This window comes from Zeus faber, assembly GCF_960531495.2.
Source record: "Zeus faber genome assembly, chromosome: 1".
NCBI lineage: Eukaryota > Metazoa > Chordata > Actinopteri > Zeiformes > Zeidae > Zeus > Zeus faber.
Genome location: NC_137193.1, coordinates 22,153,458 through 22,170,957, shown reverse-complemented (window position 1 = coordinate 22,170,957; position 17,500 = coordinate 22,153,458). Strand labels below are relative to the sequence as shown.

The 17,500-nt window shown below is 43.7% G+C and overlaps 2 protein-coding genes across 5 annotated transcripts in view; one reads left to right on the top strand and one right to left on the bottom strand.

Moving 5' to 3' along the window:
* The first annotated feature begins 2,060 nt into the window (after nt 1–2,060).
* pip4p2 (phosphatidylinositol-4,5-bisphosphate 4-phosphatase 2) lies at nt 2,061–13,257 on the top strand. Of its 4 annotated transcripts, none has more exons than XM_080018261.1 (8): nt 2,061–2,180; nt 5,934–6,082; nt 7,029–7,135; nt 7,291–7,414; nt 8,157–8,231; nt 8,929–8,981; nt 11,364–11,454; nt 11,785–13,257. In XM_080018261.1, the coding sequence occupies exons 1-8, from the start codon at nt 2,126–2,128 to the stop codon at nt 11,926–11,928; spliced, it is 798 nt and encodes a 265-aa protein (XP_079874387.1). In that variant the 5' UTR covers nt 2,061–2,125; the 3' UTR covers nt 11,929–13,257. The 4 variants fall into 4 exon arrangements, with proteins under 4 accessions (XP_079874387.1, XP_079874386.1, XP_079874385.1 ...); XM_080018260.1 differs by having other exon boundaries at nt 2,078–2,231; nt 5,958–6,082; XM_080018259.1 differs by having other exon boundaries at nt 2,078–2,231.
* Nucleotides 13,258–13,845: 588 nt separating this feature from the next.
* Nucleotides 13,846–17,500, bottom strand: part of necab1 (N-terminal EF-hand calcium binding protein 1) — a 37,842-nt gene continuing 34,187 nt past the window's right edge. The window contains exons 10-13 of the mRNA XM_080000184.1: nt 16,966–17,078; nt 15,622–15,699; nt 15,056–15,147; nt 13,846–14,679 (exon numbers count right to left, since the gene is read on the bottom strand). Of these exons, the coding sequence (XP_079856310.1) occupies nt 14,651–14,679; nt 15,056–15,147; nt 15,622–15,699; nt 16,966–17,078 (312 nt within the window). The 3' untranslated portion in view covers nt 13,846–14,650. The remainder of the gene's footprint in view (nt 14,680–15,055; nt 15,148–15,621; nt 15,700–16,965; nt 17,079–17,500) is intronic.

Here is a 17,500-nt window from a genome sequence, read left to right as displayed (position 1 = left end):
AATTATTCATTTTAAATGATCTAATACCTAGTGCATAATAAGTGTTATTATGAGAAAAACAGTAAAGGCGGCCTCTTCTATTACTATTTGGTTTCTGTAGAGACGTTTTGAAGCCTCGAGTTTGGCTTTACGCACGCTGCCATCTTGGCAGGATGGAGCCAGAGCTTTATAGGCACAATTCCAATCTACAGTGTTCCTATGCAGGCTCCCTATGTTCCCTACACCGTGCCAATTGAAATGTGAGTCCACAGTCTCCCATCTGGAAAGTTCACTCAAACATAACTCACATTTTGGAGTCCGCTTTTGATGATGATTCCCCCAACCAGTAAATACAACAGAAACACATTCCAATTAACTAGGAATTACTGTTTGTAATTGCTGTGTAAACAGAATAAATGGGACTTGATTAAATGTAATGAGGTCTCTCATGAAGCTCTCTCATGCAATTTAGGAAATAATAGCTTGCATACAAAAATAGTGCAGTGGGTAGCAATGTCAATAGAGTGGTGCAGGGATGATGTATTGAGCCAACCTGGAAGCCAGCATCAGCCTGGTTCCCTCCACCAAAAAACTATGGGATTTTTCCATTGGATTTTGGATTATTGCAGAAAATAAGCTCTGTGGCAAACAAAAGTTTATGATACTTACATGTTTTGTTCAGCAAGATAATCACTTTTATGATTTTTGAAGTGTAAAAGCAATGGGCATAAGTTAAAAGCTGATGTTAGGCTATAAAGGAACTACACCACGGTCACATGACTTCAGCGCCACCACCACTAAGCTTCCAACTGGTCATTTGATTTTGCGCGCTTACCTCTTCTACAAAAGCCTGGAAAGTTTGAGTTAGAATAGTTTACAAGAGCCTGAGTATAAACACAACTAGAGGCTGTAAAGGCGGACTAGTGACTTGATGACTTTCCGTGTTCGATGTGATGATGGTTAATGTCCCTGACGACCTTTGTCGTTTCATTTAGCCACTTGTCATCAAACGCCTTTTTTTAAGACACGTAAAGGCTTCAAAATTCACCAGTGGGGTATTTACTGCCACATGTTATGTCTTGGAACAAAACATGAAAGTCTCTTAAGCTTGTGTCCTGCACAGCATAAGGCTCTTTAAGACTCTCATAGGTAAAGCGACCGACTGGCTGCACAGTATCCTGCATATTACACGGCTACTAATGAAATAAAAGAACACATTGAGACGAAAGATTGATTTGAAATGATTTTACAACTAGAAAGAAATAGTCCACTGATGTGTAGCTAACACTGCAACAAACGCAGCAAACTATTGGCCCAACATGTCTGCTGTTGTCAACCTGAAACCGGACAATTCCACATCCATCTCTTCGAGGCTTCTGTTGTAGTTTCTATGCAGCGTCACGGGATGCTGCCACTAGCTAGGGTCAGCATTAGCGTGAAGGTAAATGGACTGCATTTTATATGGCGCTTTTCCAGTCTTGCGACCACTCAAAGCGCTTTACAGTACACGCCTCACATTCACCAATTCACACACACACACACACACACACACTCATACATCAATGGCAGCGACCCGCTCTGACCTCCTGCGCCACCGTCGCCCCTTCAAGGTAGCATTCAAGGGGCGTGAATCCGGGCCGAGAAGTGGTCGCCTGGGGCAGTGGTCATGCCGCGCTCATAACGACCAGGTCATGACAGGTCAGCGGCCGTCATTAAGAAATAACTGGTGGCCGTGCTGTTGACCAATCAGAATTGAGTATTCCACGGAGCCGAGAATTAAGCCTAAATATGTGTTTAATGCAACAATGACGCAGGCAACCATTAGAAGAAGAAAACCTTGATATTGAAACCCCCAGGTCTGGAAAAAAAAACAAAACCGACGTTGTTTTGGAATGGGAAATTCCTCCTTTTCGGAGACTTCCGGAGCGCCGTCTAGCGGCCACTAGCTGAGCTGCCCTTTAGAGCACTTCCGCATTGGCCCTAACTTCCGGACGAGACGCTGGTTTCCGTGCCGAAACAAACCCCGCCCTCTCCGTCAGAGAGCTAGGCTCCGCCTCCTCCGCACACCCCCCCCGTCAGTCCGCTGGGGTAAGGCTGGACGGAGTCACCGCCGCCGGTCGTCTTCATTTCGCCTGGTCCCGCCGACATGGCCTCCGATGGCATGGACGAACGATCGCCGCTTCTGTCGGCACCGAACTCCGGTAATGTCACCCCGACCGCCCCGCCGTACCTGCAGGATCCGAGCCCCCGAGGTAAACAGCACACCGCCCCGCATGCCGATTCGTGTCGGGCGGTTCGCGTTGAGCAATGTTTTGCATTCGTCCGTAAATACACTGCAGCTGGCCGGGGCTCGCCAGTGGGGAAACCCACCCCTGCGAGAGGACGGTGGAGGTCTCGCTGTCAGAGGCAGATCAGGAGGGCCCCGCAACAACACCCCCACCGCCACCCCCCTCCCCCGCCCCCGTTCTGCCGCGAATGAAACGCTTGTACATGGCAATTTTGTTGTGTTTTGGGGCCCGACCAACTATTATATCATTGCTGATGTTAGGGGTAATGTCAGAAATGGATCCGCGGCGGGAAGAAATCCCTGCGCAGAGAAACCAGGCCAACACCGCAGTCTATTGTGCAAGTGGTTTACAGCTGCAAAGCCCAAACATCCCCAGGCGTGCATGCCCTAAGCCCAAATGAATGCATGAAATGCAATCACGGATCAGTTATTATTTGGTATGACACTTTATTATGCGGAAAATCCAGTTTTTTTTTTTTTTGTTTTTTGTTTTTTTTAATGGATGCACTCACACTTGGACTGGACATATGACATACAAATTGCAGTATCAAGACAGTTGCATGTTAATAAGGAATACTCTTTGCCTGTTCATTCATGTGGCTTTTGATCTGGCTGAGAAAACACCTCACTTGAAGAAGGACGATTAAAACACAACACACTATTTTGTTCACGGAACCCCTCTGATCGATACAGAGATATCGGATGCCTGTCAGCAATGAGATGTTGAATCATCCTGCCGGTACAGGCCACGGACAGAAATGTGAGGACAGGCCTTTCCGCCCGACTGCTCTGAGTAAATGGCAGAGAACCAAAATAAATCACTTAAAGGAGTTGGCTTCTCAGGGCAGAAATTAAACAAATTTACTGGCCACATCAGAATGCACTCTAGAGTTAATTGTACAAGACTCAAAGATTCCTGTAAGAAGAGAACATAAGCAGAGGTTTTTAATTACAATGCCACTATGTGGGCTCTTTTTTGTTGTTGTTGACAATCAAGTGTCTCCTTTAGATAATGCATCCAGTATTGATGCAATTATTAAGGGTAGAGAAGCAATTCGATTTTTTTTATTATTTTCCCCAGAAACAAAATACCCCTGGTGGGGTATTTAAGGACAAATGGCTTACGTCAAAGTGGATGTTGAAATGTAACGTTTTGTTGTTCTTCAGCAGCCTAATCTGTAAATTCATATTTCACCATCCGATTAATTATAACTAAGGCTTAAGCGTTGGACTTTAAAGACCCATTAAGGGTCAGACAGGTCCTCTGTGATTGTTACGGTTCTGACCAAAGCCGAAATGAATGTTTATTTCATGGCCTAGTTTCTCTCTCCCTCGCTGAACGCAGGATCATTGCTAATTCTGTTTGTTTGGGTCTGTCGGAAATACAATCCTCTAGCAATGTGTAAGAAGGATTATTAGGGCCGAAGAGTGCTAGAAACACTATTTGTTTTAAGTTTGTTGTACTGAGAAGCTATATAAATCAGCTGCAGGCCTTGGCTTGTTCTGTTGATTCATCCAGATGCACTTGTGATGTTTTTTATTTCGCAATCATCAGCTGCTGGTAGATGTGTTTTCTTTTTTTTTTTTCTTCTTCTTATTTTTTTGCATTGTGTTTTGAAGTCAGAAACCAATGATCGAAGAAAGAGTACTAGTAAATTGATTTATTTCTTGTTATGAACTGCATATAGGTTAGTGGATTGCATAATAAAATATAGGCTAAGGATGGTCCTGAAGCCACCGTATCTGTACATCGCCCACGTTCTCTGCAAAGCGATGCACTCGGACACGTCGTAGTGGGCTGATATCAACACATCTCGCACACATTCATACATTTCCCTGCATATGCTTGGGCTCAACCATTTCTGAGAACGGTGGAAAAGCGATGGCAAATAACCGAAGAACCGTCCTTGGCCTTCGCCTCGCCCAGTCACTAATATGGCGAACCGGTCTCAAGATATTCCCAATGTGGCCGTGCTGCTGACACACAGAAGGCATTCAGTCGCGGCGGAGAGAGGATGTGACGATGGTGACGGTCGTGGTTGTCTCTGTAGTGGGGATGGTGGGTGGTGGTTCGGGGGGAGGGGTTGGCGTAAAGAGCCTTCTCATCTTACCTCCGCCACTGAGTGGACTTAATAAATTCCTGTGGCTCCCATATGCTGGTTCAGCTATACGTGGGGGCTTTGAACAGCGACATCATTTATATTTCAGCTGTAGCATGGGCTAGATGGGTTTTCCATGGATAAGACCAACTCGTCCAAATGCAGTTGTGGCTGTTGTATCAGTGAACTTCAGTGGAATGGTCATTTTCTTTACATCCACACCTCTCTCAAGATACAATGGACGTTTCCTTTCCTCTGCACGTTCATTTAGTTCCTAGTTTCCATACTGTAGGGTGACCTTTGACCTGGTCTTTTCCAGAAAACGAATGACTTTCGGGTTTATTGTAGATTGCAGATTTAAAATTCACATTTCAGCAAAGAGTCAAATGAGCCAAAGGAGTTTGAGGGTGAGATGGGAGAGCAGTGGAATAGGATGTTTAATGTTGTAGTAGTAGTAGTAGTAGTACTAGAACTAGTAGATGGCTATGGTAAAATGGCTGGTGCAAGTCAATGGATTAGTTTCTTTCATAAAACCCTTGGGAATTTTCAACTTAGTACACTGGTGCATGGTTGGATTAAAGGTTCATTGGCCTACACTCTGGCCCACTGTTAAATACAATTGAACACCTGCTGCAGTACAACATATATATATATATATTTTTTTTTTATTAGAAACCCTCTCATTCAAAGTCACTTTCTAAGTCTGCTCTCAATCAAAGACGAGATCATTCATCCTCCCCACATATCCAACCGTTTTGACGCAGTGTGGTCATTACATCACCCCCCCCCCAGCCTTCCCAGGCGATAGCGTTTTACAACAGATTTTGAGCGTGTAAAAGCGACCATTGTTTCTGTGTTAAACATACAGCGCGCGGCTTCTGACAAACCCAGTCACATGTCGAGCAAATGGAAGTGTAGCCGCACCGTCATGGGGTGAATGTGGCCTAGATAAAGACCATGGCGAGCGGTCTTTCTCAACTCGGGGGCGATATTCAGTCTCTTTATTTGATTTAATTTTTTTCAGACGGCAGTGACCTTCTATCAGGTTTAAGTTGTCAATCAATAGCGCGGGGGATGAATAAATAATGCCGTGCGCAGTTTAGGAAAGATTAGATCTCTTGTGCGTCTTGTGGAGAGAGCGAGGAGATGACGGCTCGATTGACCGATGTATTCCCTCTGTCGGATCTTGGTCCCTCTCTTTTCTCGAGAGTGTCATGAGAGCCCCACGTTTTGCCTACTATTGTCTTTGCGAACCTTACGATTGACTCAAACAGCAGTGACTGCAAATACCTAAGTGAACTAAAAAAAGTTTTTACATTTTTTATCAATCAAACAACTTTGTCAAAGGAGTGCGTCATTGGTGGAGTTCCTCTATACATGGTAATAATTCGCTTTTTGAAGTTTTGAGCTATTGGCATCACTGGAGAATGCTGAAAAGCTCTCAATTTCCCGCTACAGCAAACCGCTCCAAGTGACGGGCAGCTACACTGCAATGTCAGAAGCATGTCGCCTGCATGTGATTAACAGCCCCGCTGTCTGTTGTGTTTCTGTGCTTCTCCCTCTCAAAGCCGAACTACCTCCTCCCTACACAGCCATCGCCAGCCCCGACGCGGGCGGCGTGCCCGTCATCAACTGCCGCGTGTGCCAGTCGCTCATCAACCTGGACGGCAAACTGCACCAGCACGTGGTCAAGTGCACGGTCTGCAACGAAGCCACGGTGAGGAGCGGGGAGGGGCGTTGATGAGGACTGCGGACCGCAGAGATGTCAAAGAGGAAAATGTGATACTGCCATATATCGCGATACTTCCTCTTGCAATACCATACCATTACGCCAGCATATATGCATATGCAGATTTCATACAGATTCGATAGTTTGGTTTGACTGTCTTTGTTTCTCATCATTTTTCGTTGGCTCATCCTTGGGATAATACCCAGGTGCAGAGTGACTCTGATGTATCACACGGTGCAGTTATAAGTTTTCTTGTGATTTAATTGGATCGCCTGCGTCCAAGGTGCACATGTCTGAGTGCTGGGATGGAGCTGTCAAAATGGCTAGAGACCGACCTGTCTCCGATGGCTGTCATCACCAAGACTTGGGAGGGGAATTCTGTTTGGCTCGGATGTGATGAATAGTGCTCAACTACTAGTGCAACATGATATACAGTATAATATAATATATTATATTGTATCATACTGGCTCAATGCTGGGTTATTTTTATTTTTATTATTTGAGAGAGAGATGGATCACATCCTCCTCTTGTAGTTTTCCTTCCATCTAGACACAGTCAGTATGGGCCCAACTGAGCAGTCATTATGACTCAGCATGTTTCATGGTACTCCTCACTTGCTTTATTTTTTCCAAAATGGCTTATTCTAATAATACTTGAAAACTTGTGAAATGGTCTCCTCATACACATTGTTTACAATGAAGAGCTGTACTTAACTGGTAAAACAAATCTCGATTCAATGGATCAGTCTTAAAATTATATATATATATATTAAATTTTTTTGCATTTCACCACGTAATTCGGTTTGTGTTCTGCAGGTTCCTTACAGGAAGTGGGGTTTCTGCTTTCCTTGTTCATGGTTTTATTTATCCTGTTTTCTCCCATATGAGAGCTATTTTCATTGTTGTTCACATTTGTTTTGTTGCCGTCTTGCAGCCAATCAAAAACCCTCCCACAGGGAAGAAGTACGTGAGGTGTCCCTGCTACTGCCTGCTCATCTGTAAAGACACCTCCAGGAGGATAGGATGTCCTCGACCCAACTGGTAGGTGGGGCGTGGCACCAGCACCAACTCTAAGGAGCCGGTGATCAAAACACCAACCGACATTCTGTTCCCAGACTTGGACACAAATCACTTGCATGCAAAATCACGTGTATGGCAAAATATTTGAATTCGCTGCTTTGCTGTGCGTCCCGCAGCAGACGCATCATCAACCTGAGTCCAGTGATGGTGATCCCAGAGGAGCAGCCCGCCCAGCCGGCTCTGCCCGTCCAGCCAGAGGGGATGAGGGTCGTCTGCGGCCACTGCGGCAACACCTTTCTAGTACGTTGGACCTACAACTCACCAACAAGAACTTTTTTTTTTTGTTTGCTCTTTGTTCTCCGGGTAACAGTATGCAAGTTCAGCCCCGGTCTGTATGCTTCCATTCAAACACATGGAATTATTATTATTATTATTGTAATTTTTATTGTTATTATTATTAGTGTTTCAAAGAAGAATGGGCACAAACTTGGTCCTTATAAAACAGCTTTCAGGCCATTTTCAGGGTTAGGTTTGTTTTTCAACCAACCAGTCATCATGTTCCAGATTTATCAAATGTTCTTTTAAACCATATAAATAAATGAAGAGAGAAGATTGGAGGTTTTGTAGTAAACACATTTTTGAGTTAAATGTTTTTTGTTGCTTATTTTGCCTGGCTCAGTAGCTCCAATTGCACTTGACCACCACCGTGGACAGCTTGTCACGGAAAAATGCCATTTAAGCGTTGAACTCCACATTTTGCAAATCTTGCATCCTCTGCCACCCTGCTCCACCCTGTGTTGAGGATATCACCAGCGCTTTTGACACGTGACTTTTGTGGTCAATGAGAGGTGTCCTAATTGGGACCAATTCCTCAGACCGCTGAGAAATGCCTTCTAATCATCAATTGAAGCATAGAGCAGTAATTCGCATACTAACGTGTCTAAATTACTGCAAGCCTTGCCGAAGAAACAAGGTGGGGTGTTCACTGGCACACGTGGCAAAGGCGCGAGTGAACGTCCTTGTTGCTTTGTGGCGTCCATAGGGCAGCGAGGACGCCGGGTCATCGCAGCCACTCTCGGGCTTCCCCTCCGACGGCTCTGCCCCCGCCCCGCAGCAGGTTGACGAAACCGGTCCAACTGGGGGAACATAGATAACATTAACCACATCCTAACCCCCCCCCCCCCCCCCACCCAATTAAATTATCCACCCCCTTATTTACACGGCTGCAAATGCACTTTTGTTTCTACATATGGTTTTGAAAGGAATTTTATGATTTTAAGAGTTAATAAAGGGTTATTGTCTATTTATTGTCACTTCAGAGCTGATTTACTAGTATCTGTTTTACGAACTTACAGTTTGTATATTTGGTCTGATGGAGCCCATAAGGTTAGAAGATTCTCTTTATTTGATACTTCATGGGCTCCATAATTAGAATAAAAGCCAGATGTAAAAAAAACAAAAAAAAAACACATTTTGCAATTGCGAGATAAGGACTTTTGATTAAGTTGATCTGTGATATTATATTATTAACACCACTTTGCTAACATAGGAAACCATGGTGAAAACAAGGCTTGACAAGGCTGACTAACTGTAACTGTACTGACTGTAATGGGGAGTTTTAGCTGCTACTGTCAATTAACCCTGTAGTGGTCTAAACTCTGATTTATATTACTACCAAAGAGTGTGTGAGTGTGTGAGTGTGTGAGTGTGTGAGTGTGTGAGTGTGTGAGTGTGTGTGTGTGTGTGTGTGTGTGTGCGTGTGTTCTTGTATGCTCTGTGGTACACTAACAGCAGTGTTTTTTGTTCCTTTATAGTGGATGGAGCTGCGCTTTAACACGCTAGCCAAGTGTCCCCACTGCAAAAAAATGTGAGTGTAATGTTTTCTTCTTTTTTACCCCCATTCCACTCCTAAAATGACCCTCCTTTTCTCTCTCCTACTTAGCACTTTTAGACTGTATCTATCACAATCAGATAGTTCTTTTAATGGTTTATTATTATCATTTTTTTTTTCAATTTCGAGACTTAAAGAGGACATATAATGCTCCTTTTTTGCACAAGTACATTTTTTTTAATGAAAATACCGCTCAGATGCCTCTAAATCCATTGTGTTCCTGGCGCTCTGTTTAAGAGGGAGGAGCCACCTTCCTGAGGCCCTGAGTTCTCTGAGCCAGTGGCGTTTGAGCTTCACTTCCGGGCTCCATTGTTTTACTCTGAAAACTCTCACTTATCTCACCTCATCGGTCCACCAAAATCTGTTTCTGAACCAATTTAAGGCGAGAAATAAGCAATCCAGTTGCTGAGTCTTCACCCATTAGATCTACAAGGTCTAATTTAAAACTTTGTTCCGACACTGGTTGCTGGGCTTCAAGCTTGTGGGAGACCCGCGCACTTCACAGGGACACCGTGGCGATTTTTTATTTCATGTAAACGTCGGAAAATAAAATAAATAAATCTACAGTAAAAACACACTTTTTATTGGTTTTATCTGGAGAAATGCACAGCGGATGGCGTGCCACAGTCCATGTACCGCATTTTTTTTTTTTTTTTTTTTAAGAAACACAGCAGAATCTTTTTTTTATTAATAATTACATTTAAAAAAGTATTTATTTAAATACTTACATTTCCATCATCTGCAGTTTCTTCACAAAAACTGACTGGTTTGTCTTGTCACAGTTTGTGTGTTAGTAGGCCCACCAGAGACCTAAATGTACGTATGTACACAAGCACTGAAAAAAATGGGTTTTTCATAATAGGTGCCCTTTAAGATGCCTTAAGATGTTTTGAATTCTGAAAATTATATCAAAATATGTAATGGATAAAATTTTACCGAGGGGAATGTTGAAGCAAATCCTCTCGATGCAATTATCGAACTTAAATTCAGTTCAGCCAGATCTCTCTCCAAAGCGGGGGATTCAGTGCACCTAATGCGTATCATTTTTGGCAGTTGTGATGTTTAATTCTAAATCCGCTGTGGGTTCCAAACTGTAATCAGAAATCTATTTTTCTGATGTCTGGACACAGGCTTTGTAGTTCTTAGCAGCGGGGTATCGTGGAGGCTAATCTCAACGTGTGACCGGCATTAGCGATCCAGGAGCAAATACTCGACCCATACCCCAGTTGGGGAGGGGGCGCAGAGCCTGTGAAGAGAACTGAGAGGTGTTTTATTATGGCATGGCTGGAGCAGTGACCTTCAATTACATTATCCGGACCCGGATTCTGTCCCCATCTCTGTGTTTCCTCTCATGGAACTTTGTCCTGACGGTGACATCGGGGTTGATCTCTGCTGGGTTTTTTTTTTGTTTTTTTTCCCCTTCCCTGCACAACTTATCTACAACCTCTCTCACGCTCTCTCTCTCTTTTTTGCACTCTCCTTTAAATGAATAAATAAACAAGCAAACGCATAATGAATTTTATGTGAAGCCATGTCATACTCAGTGTTTACTTGCAACTGGTACCAGAGTACTTGCCTAAAGAAACAACCCCTGTCGTGTCTAATGGATTATTGTGTTTTTATTTTATTTTATTTTTTCAAATCCACCTCTGAGTATGACTGTAGCTCAGCTTGATATCAGATCTAGCTCGGTGGAGAAAAAAACACTAGGGTTACATTATTTAATGTGGCACGTTCCCTGTTTGTATCTTACACAGATGGGGGATTTTTAAGCAAGTCTCCTTGAAATGACCTTACTGTTTTAACAGGACTTGGGGAAATGTGTCATCAATTACAGATCATACCCTCGCACCCATGGGTCACGTCCCCATAAATCAGTTCATACAAACATCATGAGACGCATGCGATAGATCTGCTCGTTGCAGCGGATGCTCACAGTTCTCTCATAGCTTTTAAATAAAGGTCTGCTGAGTAACTACTGGTGCCCGTGGGTCAGTTGACTTGTATTGTGTTTTGAATTGGCGTGCTGGTGGAATCCAGAGGAGAGGAGTCGAACATGTGACCGTCGGCCCTGGGCGCTTTCATCTGTAACTTAGAGGGGGGAAAAAAAACTGAAAAAAGAGAGAGATTCTGAGAGCCCCTTACCTCACGAGACCACTGGGTGCCCAGCACAGCTTCCCATGGAGTGAGTTCACAGGGAAAGGAGTCTGTACTATGGAGTGCAGGGACTAACTTATTCATTCTAATGTTGGCCATGAAAATCAGCCCATTAAGCGCTGATTATAGATTTACATCTAGAGGTCAATTCCACTCAAATATTTTCCTTCTTTTTCTCTGTTCATTCTTCATCATTTGTAGATCTTCTGTAGGCAGTGCGCTCCCCAGGAGGCGCTGCTGCGCTTACATCACTGTAGGAATGATCTGCATTTTTATTGGAGTGGGTCTAACGGTAAGTACACGGTCATTCAATTTTAAAGGTTTATTGTTAAATTGTAATTGTTACTCACTTCATCTAGCTGGTAGATTTCTAAGCAAATTATTCAATAGCTTATGTTATGAAATGTGTAAATGCAATGTACTATGGTCCAAAAGCAATGAATGTAATTACGTACAATTAAGAGTGGATCTCTCTCTCTCTCTCTCTCTCTCTCTCTCTCTCTCTCTCTCTCTCTCTCTCCTCTCTCTCTCTCTCTCTCTCTCTCTCTCTCTCTCTCTCTTCTCTCTCTCTCTCTCTCTCTCTCTCTCTCTCTCTCTCTCTCTCTCTCTCTCTCTCAACCAGGTGGGCACACGGGACTTCGCCAGTCGTTATAACGCCACTTACGTGTCCTGGGCGGTCACCTATCTGATCGGTCTAATCTGTCTGATACGAGCTTGCTACTGGGGCGCCATCAAAGTCAGTTACCCAGAGAACAGCTTCGCTTAGGATGGACACGGCTCAGTGCAGCGCCCCCAGTGGTGGGAGTACCCCACACTCTTGAGTGATTTTGAGTGGGAGGCTTGTTCAGGAGAGCGGAACACTGTGTATGTGCTAATGACGTGTGTGTGTGTGTGTGTGTGTGTTCTGTCTATGAGGAGCTTGGATGATTTGTTTCGCTCTGGAATGTTAGAAGTTTGGCTATCTGAACAGCCAGTGTCGGCTGGTCTCCTCCCCGTCCACAAGGTATTAAACCCGCCTGAGTTTTGCTGAAATCCTCCGAAATCCAGAAGCAGTGACCTGAATGGGAACTTTTATGCTCATGTAATTCGATTTTTTTTTTCCCCCTGTGTGCGTGTGTTTGCGTGCGTGTGTGATATCAAAAATCAACCTAAATACATGCTGATTTTAAGTTCTAACTATTTCATAGTTAGGCGAACCTGTTGGATTTGGTTACCCCTGGGCCTTCGTTCCAGATGGACATGATGGTACATATGTAATGTACAGTATTTTGATACCGGACAGACCAAAATGAGATGATGAACAATTTTCCCATTGCACTACAATTATATGCAATTTTGTGTTGTGTTTTGCTGCTAGTTTTGACTGCAGCTGCAGAAAGCTGCATATCCATATTGTATTGTAACCATTGCCTGTATACACTGATGCCATAGTAACTGCTACTGCTGTATGATTTTTAACTCTTAAACCGATCGACTTTTAAAGAAATTGTCCTTGACGCCCGTGTGTGCGCGCCACTGTTGCTGCCCAGTATTAGTCGAGGAGAGTGTCAGGTTATCTTCGTGCCATGCTGCTTTCCAATCCTGCAGAGCAATAAGGGTTCTCGTGAATTCATTTTACTCTGTTTTAAATACGCACCCATACCTCCTTGTGTTCTTCACCGCGTTTGATTTCTGGGAATATTTCTGGAACACGCATCAACATGCGTTGCAGTTTAAATTATTATTAATATATATTTTTTTTTTTGGTAAGTCTGTCACTGTGATTTTTTTATTATTATTATTTTTTTTTTTGGGGTACACAAGCAGCTGGAGCCTGGACGTGTCCTGGTTTCGCTCTCGAGCGCCCGCTACCTGCGGGTCAGAATGTCGCCCCGCCCCTACCCTCTTATTGGCTGCCGCGGACCACGTGACTCCTATGCTAGCCCAATGGGCACAGTTCAGACGATGTTGTGCGTGACGAGCAAAATAATAACCCTTAGAATTTGTGTACGTGGTTCAAAGTCAGTACCTAGGAATCTGTAGCGCAGCTTGGACGGAAAAGATGCCTCCCGGCTCTTTTAAAAAATTATAATTTATCAATAAAACGTCAAAAAGTCTCTGTTGCACTGTCTACTCGTCTCCCCGGGTCCGTTTCTGCTGATTTGAGCGTGAACTTTTGTGATTTTTTTTTTTTTTTTTTTTTTAATTACATTATTTATATTAATAAATATATGTAATAAATCTGGGACATTGTTGAATCACTGAAGCGTTAATATCGCTTGTAAAAGAATGCAATGTCGCTTACAAATGAAACGCAATCGTTAACCTTAGATTCACAGACGGAATCTAAATAAGACTTGCTCATTGTCAGCGCTTGGTGCGAGCGCCTTTATTTATTTATTTATTTACTTGAATATTTTTCCAATATTATCGCCAGCTTTGGCATTCAAGCACAAATATGGAAAACAATGAAGCCCAGTGAATTACGATGGAAAATGTAGGTTGTCGTTTTAACATTTTCTACATCGTAGTGTCGATTTTTGGCCACAAGGTGAAGACATCCGCGCACATTTCATATCGCTTTAACTATCACCGCGGAGATAGGAAATAACCATAGGCCACAAATTGGGGGGGGGAAAAAAACCCAAAAACAAATTGACAATGTTTAATTCTATTTGTACTTCAAAGTCACACTGTTCCATAAGCCATTTTCACATCAATAGCGGAAAATAAATACCCAAAAGAAACAACAATATATTATCTTTATTATGACCGATATATTATCCTAAACACAACACACTGAGTAGGTCAACACCAGACGAGTGTTTTGAGTTGAGGTCTTCAGAACTGCTACAAACAGACACGATGCTCTGTCTTCCCATCCCTGTCACACACGCTTATTCACTTTTTGACGTTCTCTTGCGCGCGCGCACACACACACACACACACACACACACACACCAAAATAAAACACATTACGCACATTCAAATTCCCATCCACAAACTAGCCTGGGCTACAGATAATGTAACGTCAAACACAGTGTTGATATCAAGCCACGGGACGCCGTCTGATGGGTTCACTGCTTTAGAATGTCGACTTATTCTAGGATTTAATAAACACGCACACAGGCTAAAACAGCTATCACCTAACTATGAAGGAACATGGAGGCACGTAATGATGCTATTCACCATGACTTCACAAGCTGACGTGTGTGTGTATGTGTGTGCGTGTGTGTGTGCATGTATGTGTGCGTGCTTGTGCGTGTTTTAACCACCTGGCTGGAATTTATACTGATGGCATGTTATCACTCACTGTGTGTTTGTGTGTGCGTGTGTGTGTGTGTGTGCGCGCGCACGCGTGCGCACGTACGTGCATGTGTGTGTGTGTGTGTGCTGCGGCGGCAGGGGGTTCCTGATGCCGCTGGGAACATTGGACTCTCTGCCCTCTTAACTGGTCTGCGCTGATCCATGAAGTGGTTCTGGGCTGCCTAAGGGGGTCGGGTCCGGGCTCAATTGTTGTTGAGGACCCACCATGAGGCTGTAGATGAAGGAAAGAAGTAGGACAATGGGAAGGAGGAAATAAAAATTCACTGACCACGAACAATGAACGGGATCAATCAGACTTTGAGTGCCCTTGGCCCTCGCTGTGGGAGTGCGTGTGTAATGGCGAATGCATCGAAGCCTCCCTGCCGCCAAAGCTCTAAGGCCTTGTCGGAGGTTATCTAAGGTAAGTATGGGGAAGTAAAGCTGTTAAGGTCAAGCATAATATCCATTGATTATAAACAGGAGGGGGGATTCCAGAGAAATAGATTGAGCCAAAAGGACACAGTCAGCCATAAAGCACCTGTGGACCCGGAGGAAAGGAAAAGTCTGCCGTATTTAATTGAATTTAGGGACCAGGCGGTGTTCCTTACCGGGAACCAGCATGGTGGTCATGATCTCCGGGGTCTCCAGGAAGTCCACGTTCCCCCGCTGGAAGGTCTTGCAGTAATTGGTCTGCAGGTGACTGTGCAGAGCGTAATGACATGATCCACCTGTCACTGATTGGTGAGGGACGGCGTGAAGACTGACCACGTAAGATGAAACACCTGAGCCCGTTAGTGGCCGCAGCTCATACGCTTTCAAGATCATCGCTGCCTGTTGTGCGGGTCGGGACATCCACCAAAATTAAATGTGAAACCCAAGATGCCGAAATGCACCAAGTTAACCGCCAACAAGGTATTTAATTCACTGTAGTCTATCTACACTTACTGCATATCCTAATATATCGGGACACCACACACCCGTCAACTCCTACAATAATATTTTTCTACCCACTACTGTTGCTTCTCCTGAACAGCTGTTTTGTTCTCCCTCATCTCATTCGTCTACTGAATGGTTGTTAGAAATAAAGCTGGCGTGCGTGTGTAAATAAACCGGGAGCTTCTCACACGAGTTGCATTAGACCGTTCCCCCCAGAATTCACTTCCAGAACACTCACTTCTTCCACACGCTGTTGTGTTCCCAGAACTCGTAGAGAATGTAGCGTGATTCATTCGCCAGGCGCTGAACTGCCATGCTGCCGAAAGCAAAACCAGAAGAGAGTCACTAATTAGGACGGAAAATCAAATCTCTCGCTGGCATCAGTGCGCCGCTTCTTTGGGGGCCTGTTTTGCAGGATGCAGAAAGAGAGATATACACATTCAGAAACAGAGTTTTCTTTCAATCGGCTTATGGCTTATTGCTCAGTTATGGTGATGAACTGTGCACTTACCTGACTGAAGAATCACTGCTAACGAAAACAAGTGTAAAAACATGGCTGCATTTGTGCTGACATGGCCATGGCAGTGCTTTAAATGTCACTCTGCTTTAAAAAGGCTCTTGGCGGCTGTATCTCATCTGAGAGACCGAAATGGAAGATAACGTGTGAAGGATTTCAGGTTTTGTTCCCGGCGTCAAGGCTACAGTGAGCAGGAGAGAGCCCAAAGTTAGAGCCCACCCACTCATGAAAGAAGAATGGAGGAAAAAACCTCTACGGCATGATGTATTTATGGTAGCTTTAAAGGAACAATGATGTCAATTGTTATAATGATTTACTTCAAGTTAACTTATTTTCTGTCCAAATACCGTTATGGCCTTCCGGCTTTAAAACGTTGTACACTGAGACATGGCATAATATTCAGTCATTTTCCGCAATCTGTTACGATAAAATGTTAAATTATAGCTAAACTATAGGTAAGACTGTGATATAAATAATACGACTTTAAAAATTCTAAAACAAAAAAAACAAAAACAATAATGTAATCAATGTAATCCGTAATTTATTTTGTTATAAATAATATATTAAAAAATCTGATATTTGACACTTGTTTATTTTTTGGCCCTTTATAAGAAACAGCCATTCATTGTATTTGCTCGTTGCATGTGCTCCTCTTTATGCTGTTACCATCGTTGGTGGTAGCAGCCTTTAGTACTCTAAAGGCTGCTGGTTCGATCCCAGGCTCCTCCTGCTAGCATGCTGTAGTGTCCCTGAGCAAGACACTTAACCCCTAATTGCTCCTGATGGCTGCGTCCGTGGGTGTTTGAATAATTGTAAGTCGCTTTGGATAAAAGCGTCTGCTAAATGTTATGTAAAAAACAAATCAATCAGAACAATCGTATTGATTGCCACTTAAAATAAAATTTCTCTAAAACCTTGTTCAGCACTGCATTTTCCGGTGAGACCCCATAAAGCCAGCTCCAAACCTATACCAGTCATTTATACAAGTTCTTCTCCCATTTGGGGGGAGCTGAGCAAGGTCAAGAGGTCTCCCTGCAAAGTAAATATTGCAAGAAGTGAACTGACTGTAGGCATCCGGTCTGGGAGCAGGCACACTCCATGTACTGTCTGAGAGCCAGGCGGAACTCCTCCAGCTCCTCTTCCAGCACCGAGAGCTGCCTCTGGACCACCAGGATGTGCTGGAGGACACACACACACGCACATAGGCACGCACACACACACAGAGAAGAGAAAGGACTAAATGGAAGCTCAGGGCTTAGGACGTTTTTAAATCGCTTACATTCTCCCGTTGTCTGGCTATGGAATATTGGTGACTCATTTGAGGCTAAATCAGGTCCCTTCTGCAAGGCTACTTTTAATATAGGTATTATGACGATAGCTTTCTTTATTTTTTTCATGTATTCCCTAGTAACACCTCAAGGCTTCCTCCATTCAGCATTTTTTTCCATCTTTTAAGACACTGCCTAAATTAAACCTGTGAAATGAAGGTTGTGAAAGCAAACTGGTCTGACGGCTGCAACACCCTGAAGGGATGCAACGGCCAAACGTGGATAATAATAATAATAATGACACACAGGGTCCAGTTAAGTCGCGTTAGGTA